Below are 6,228 nucleotides of genomic sequence, written 5' to 3' on the forward strand. Positions count from 1 at the left end.
TCGAAGATTTCGTATTTCTGCAAATTACCGTTATATGGGAGGTAGGCCATTTGGTATGCTGTAGCAAGACTAACAACTGTGCCAAGTTTGGTAGAAATTGGTGCAGCGGTTACCAAGATATACACATGTATCCATAAGTGGGCGTGGCTACGCCCATTTTCCAAAAATGTATAATATTCTTATTTTTCGTCTAAAAATTATTGTAAATATCAATTTTGAGTGAATAATCTTCAGTAGTTGCTAAAATATCGCAGTTTTCGTATTTCGGAAAATTACCGTTATATGGGAGGTAGGCGTGGTTATTGTCCGATTTTGCCCATTTTCAATACCTTCCGCCCTACGCCCGAAAGAAGTGCACATACCAAGTTTCGTTAAGATATCTCAATTTTTGCTCGAGTTATCGTGTGCACAGACGGACGGACGGACGGACGGACAGACAGTCACCGCTTAATCGATTTCTCTTTTAATTCTTATCATTTACGTATACATTTGTCTATATCTATCTCGATTCGTTTTGCCTGTTACAAACAACCGTTATGTGAACAAAGTTATAATACCCTTGTGCACAAGTGCGCTCGGGTATAAAAATACTTGACGCCTAAAATTCCACATTCGCAACATCCCTAGTGTATACATGTAGCTCATATAAACGCGTTACTAATCTAATCTAGTTCAATCTAATTTGTCATCTTTCAGTTGTGCGGATCTTGACACTATCGTCGTACTGCATACGCAAAAGAATGATTTAATTAACACTTAGCTATAGAAATGCAGCAGCTTCTTGATCGCATTTGAGGTCATTCATAAGTGTACGCGGGCATTACTTGGAATTATATACTTCCTAAATAAATATTTATGTAGAATATGTATGTATGTATGCTTAGCTCTTCGCATTAGCACATAGCGACTTTTTTATTTATTGTGTTAACCGATTTCGATAATTCTTTTTGCATCGGAAAGGTAGTGTCTCAGAGGTAGTCCCATACTAATCTGGTTTAGATCCGATTAGTGGATCATGAGATATATATATATATATATTTTTTTTATATGAGAGTTGAAGTCGGTTTTTTTTTGCTAAAAATTACTTGTATTCTTCCTACTTTTACAGAAAATGCAAATCTTAGCGATAAGTTTGCTGGCGCTGTTTGGCGTACATCAGCTCTATGCGCATAGCATCTCTACGTCACGCAACTTTACCGTTGATTGGAATAATGATCGTTTCTTGAAGGATGGCGAGCCATTTCGATTCATAGCTGGTTCTTTTCACTACTTTCGCGCGCATCCTGATAGTTGGCAACGAAAGCTACAGACGTTACGTGCGTCCGGCTTGAATGCAGTGACGACGTGAGTATCAGAAATCTAGCAATTTTTTTCGTTGCTTAATTAATAATTTGGAAAATGGAAGACGGGTTTTTTCAAATTGACATTTTTAGAATAACTCGAAAACCTGTAAAATTAATTTTGGGTATCTATCAACTGGATCTGTGTATCGTTTTTGTAAGATATTTTCATTTAAAGTTTGCATTGCGAATAAAAAAATGTTAAACTTTAACATGGAAAATGTTACTCTTACGCCATGTACAATGTGGTATATGAGTAATATTATTTCCTAGCCCTACAAGAAATTATTGGACAATTCAATTAACCATTACTGCTGCAAAAACATCGATGTTTGAATGTTTTTGCCAATAATACATCGATAGTATCGATACTATCGTGTTTTCTTAGGAACTATAACTTTTTCTTCTGAATTGAAATTCATTAATTAATTTAATGTTTAATTTGACACATTGAATATTCCAAGTTATTAATTAATTGAATGAAAAACAAAAAAAATGATATAAAAATATTCATAAAGCAACAACACTATTAAACTAGTTTATTTATCCATCGACGTGCATCGCTAGTAGCTTGATTTTTTGACAAAAGATCAGGTATTAATACAAATTAAAAGAAAATTACAAACGACTTGTTTTCTTTTTAATTTTTTCCTTGTTAAAGAGCTGTTTACAGCTCTTAAGAAAAATCACAAGAAATATTTTTAGTTTTTTCAGTTACTTTAAAAAGTACTTTGCGTTTTCTGTAATTTTTCTTGAAGAAAAACTCAACGTGCATTTTTTTCCTGAGAGCTGAATATTATTTTTCATAAAATTAAAATATATGGGGAAAATTACCTGTTCTGGAAAAAGGGTATAAATACCCAATTTTAAATATGTACACGGTGTTTTGGCGTTTTTTGTGTCATTTCAAAACTTGAGTTTTTCCTTACATCGTAATCGAACACAGTGGTAAATACGCCGCCAATACAAAGTTGTCATTGATAACGTCGGATTTGCAACGAAAAGAGCAATTAGCAACTGTCTTTCAACTCACCACAATCTTTCTAAAGACAAAAGACTTTCGTAAGACAATTGTCAACTCTGCCAACTACCTTGAAAGCTCTTTTCTGTCTTCCAGAGGTTAATTGGAAGATCTGATAACGTGGAGATCTTAGAGTGTATATTTAGCAATACTTTTTCTAAAAATTAAATGAAATAAAAAAATATATATATATTTCTTTTAATTCAAAAGCTAGAACATGAAAAGAAGAAAAAAAATAATTAAAAAAAATTAAAACATAATTTTATTAAAATTAAAGCAAATTAAAAAATATCTTTCTAAATAAATAATATCTGTAAAAAACGAATAATCATAAAAAAATAGTTAATAAAAAAATAAATTAAGAAAATAAAACATAAAATAAGTTCCTAAAAATTAAATGAAATTCAAAATTTTTCTTTTCCTTTTAAAATAATATAAGCGTAAATTTAAAAGAAAAAATTTAACCAGAACAAAGAAAAAAAATAGAATAAGTTTCTAAAAATGAAATGATATTCAACATATAAACAAATAAAATCTAAAACCTAAAAGAAAACTGAATAAAAAATAAAAAATAATAAGAAATATGTGTTTCTAAAAATTAATGAATTAAAAGTAAATATTCTTATTTTTGAAACAATGAAATCTAAAAATAAAACAAAACAAATAAAAAAGTTACAAAAAATTAAATAAACTATAAAAGAAAAAATAAATAAATTTACAAAACAAAAAACTCCGCTCCTCGAGGACTCGACTCGGATATCTCGAATGGGGTTTTTGGCGGTTTTCTTTGAAATCGTGATTTTTCGAATATCGTCTAAAGCGGGATTTTTTTATCGAATAAGCAGGTTTCCCTCTAACATATTTATACGTATCTTAAATTTTTGTGTAGATTCAATATATTTTATATTCAATTTTTAAAAGCGTGTTTTGAAATAAATTTAAAATTTTTCTAAAGCCTAAAAATCAAGGAAGTTATATATAAATACATACATGCAGCACCAAATTTAAAAGATCATTTCTTCTAAACAAAAAATACGCATATTTCGAAATTTGCATATCGTCGTTTAAAGTACAAAACCGCGTATCATCGTTCTGCAAAACCGAGTAACTGACATTTGTGCCAAAAATTAAATTTGCTCACCGGAAGCTTCTAATTCTTAATGAGAGAAATATTTGAAATATTTTTCAGATTTTTTGATGCACCAGATCGATGTTTTTCAAACATTTTTTATGAATAAATATTGCCAAGACAATCAAAGAAAAATAAATACTCATAAGAAAGTCAATGGAAGCTGCGGCATAACAAGAATGAGCGCTGAAAATTACATCCAATTGTTTATGTAAAAAAATAGAAAAATAAATAATTTTGCAGAGTTATATTTTGGGAACCCCTTTCCTTTTTAGTGATCGGTTTCACGAACACTGACTGAGTTTTATTAAATATTTGCTTTCATTTGTGACTAACAGTAATAGTCAGTTTCACAGAAGCAATTTACAGAAAAAATAATACTTTTTTTCACTTAAATTGCCTTCGGCCTAATTGAGTTTGTTCTGAAAAAAAAATATGGAGACCGTTTTTTTCAAATTGCCTTTTTCGAGTTATTCGAAAGACGGCTTGAAAAAAATCTATTTAAATATATATTTTTTTCTCTTTCTTTCAGGTACGTGGAATGGTCACTGCATAATCCAAAAGATGGCACTTACGTGTGGAATGGCATTGCGGATTTGGAGAGATTCATCAAGCTAGCAGATGAGCTGGGTCTACTAGTTATTCTGCGTCCTGGACCTTATATATGTGCGGAACGTGATTTTGTAAGTACTGGGGATGGGTAGTGGGGGGTTGAAATTCGATTTTTTCCGAATTTCGAACATTGCCAACCATTCGATTATCCGATTCGAAATTTGGTGGTGCAAATTCGATTTAATTCGAATTTTTTCGAATTTTCCAAAATTTTTTTTCATTGAAACTTCTTAATCGAGTTCGGAGATGTTTGCGTTAAATATTTAACACCAAGTCACAAAATCTGTATCGTTCATTCAATTAAAAAAAATGAGGTGTCAAATTCAAATAATCGCTTCCGCAGTTGTTTACGTTAAATATTTAACACCAAGTCTTTAAACTACGTAGTTTAACACCCAAAACCCCCCCGCTGGATCGGTACACTAATGGAATGTGAAATAAGTTGGGTAACCAAATATACATTTATGAAAACATTGAAAACTCTTCCGGTGAAGAAGTAATCTGTTTCGTTTATCCTCATCACTAACCTTCTATACACCACTGAAGACACAGTGGTTTAATTCCTACACCTTGAAGTTCCCTTCATCACCAGATGAATAAACGTCCTTTAATGGAAATGACAGATAAATGGCATTAGGTTCGAATACTTTTAAATATCTTCGTGAATAAAAAGCATGGAAGAACCCGAATTATTTTCTAACTCCTTGTCAGCGTGCCGTTTTGATACAATTGTATCATTTTTGATACTTCTCTTTTAAAATTTTGTGATTTGTTACATTTTTATTTTGGGATCGCTGATTACAAACTGGAAGTTATTTTTTTAGAAATTCAAAATGGCGGAACATTTTTTGAAAATGTATGGAAATTGGTCGAAACTTTTTTCTCGGGGGTTTTTTAGGTCGCTGAATACGAATTTTAATTTGGTCCTGAAATATAAGCATTTAAAGAGAGTGTCGTTACGTGACAAAAAATGGAAGTTGATTTTTTCTTTTCTTACAAAATCGCAAAACTCTGCGAATTGTGGATGGCTATTTTCATGAAACTTATTTTAATATGATTTGGAGCAATTCTAGTTGGTTTTAGAGTTTTTTGAATTAATGCAAATTGTTTCAATTCTCTTTTACAACCCCAAGTGTGAAACGTGACGTGACGTGGCGTGGCGTCACGTGACATAAATTTCCATCGTTATATTTTTGTTAATATTGCTTTTAAATGAATTTTTAACGCAAATAAAACATGTATTTTATGTAGAATATACTTTATATTTTGACTTCAGCGCCAATTCAGGGTCAATTTATTAGAAATCTATGATTTATTATGTTTCAACCACATACGCCAAATTCGAACCAAATTAGACCATAAATACGGTTTTTCGAAATATCTCGACCTTGGCACCACCTAGGAAGACCATTTTATGCAAAGATGATTCTACTTACATAGCCAGTATATATTTTAAAAAGCAGACAAGTCGGCCCGTAAATACGTTAGATATAAAACTTTTATTTTTTTTTGTCGTGGTGGACCTTCCGCTGGAAACACCCATATTACATATTACTTAACACGAAATAAGAACCTCTGTAAAGCAAATTTTTTAGGCAAACTTTTGGGTCGTTGAACATGAAAAAAATACTCAGGGTTTCAAAGAAGTGTTTTCGAGAATTTTTAGTACTTTTTCCAGTTCCTCGTCATCATATCTCATGAAACGACCTACAATTCGAAAGGTATTGATGGGCCCTTTGCGAAAGTATATAATTTGTGCAGATTTTGTTCCGTAACATCTACATTTCTCATCAGATTTTCCTTTACTGTAAAAAGAAAATGATTGAAATTTCACTTTTTTCGATTTTGGTCGCTTGTAACACTAATAATTTTCTATAGGGTAGTTTAAGGAGCTTTTCGGCTAATTTTCATCAAAATCGGCAAAGTAATAGACTGTAGGTCGCTTATGTTGATTGGATAACTTTTAGCATTTAAATTTTTTGTACCAAAAACAAGAAAATTGGCTTGGAAAATACTTTTTTTCTTAAGCGATTACCACAAGATTTGTAGAACAGTGTTATTGATATATTTAATGCTGTCCTTCATTTTCTCGTCATCCATTGTCCATAACCGTACAAAATTTAGAA

General features: G+C 31.2%; 3 protein-coding genes across 5 annotated transcripts in view; 2 read left to right on the forward strand and 1 right to left on the reverse strand.

Moving 5' to 3' along the window:
- Nucleotides 1-6,228, forward strand: part of LOC118747404 (tachykinins) — an 87,055-nt gene that overhangs the window by 48,951 nt on the left and 31,876 nt on the right. The window lies entirely within an intron of this gene.
- Nucleotides 1-6,228, reverse strand: part of LOC118745224 (beta-galactosidase) — a 347,980-nt gene that overhangs the window by 29,294 nt on the left and 312,458 nt on the right. The gene's annotated exons all lie outside the window — the stretch shown is intronic.
- LOC118747314 (beta-galactosidase-like) overlaps nucleotides 1,105-6,228 on the forward strand; it is a 29,068-nt gene continuing 23,944 nt past the window's right edge. The window contains exons 1-2 of the mRNA XM_036481382.1: nucleotides 1,105-1,344; nucleotides 4,023-4,173. Coding sequence (XP_036337275.1) covers nucleotides 1,112-1,344; nucleotides 4,023-4,173 — 384 coding nt within the window. The 5' untranslated portion in view covers nucleotides 1,105-1,111. The remainder of the gene's footprint in view (nucleotides 1,345-4,022; nucleotides 4,174-6,228) is intronic.

Source organism: Rhagoletis pomonella, unplaced genomic scaffold, assembly GCF_013731165.1.
Source record: "Rhagoletis pomonella isolate Grant_MI unplaced genomic scaffold, Rhpom_1.0 Rhpom_scaffold_00001, whole genome shotgun sequence".
NCBI classification, from domain to species: Eukaryota; Metazoa; Arthropoda; class Insecta; order Diptera; family Tephritidae; genus Rhagoletis; species Rhagoletis pomonella.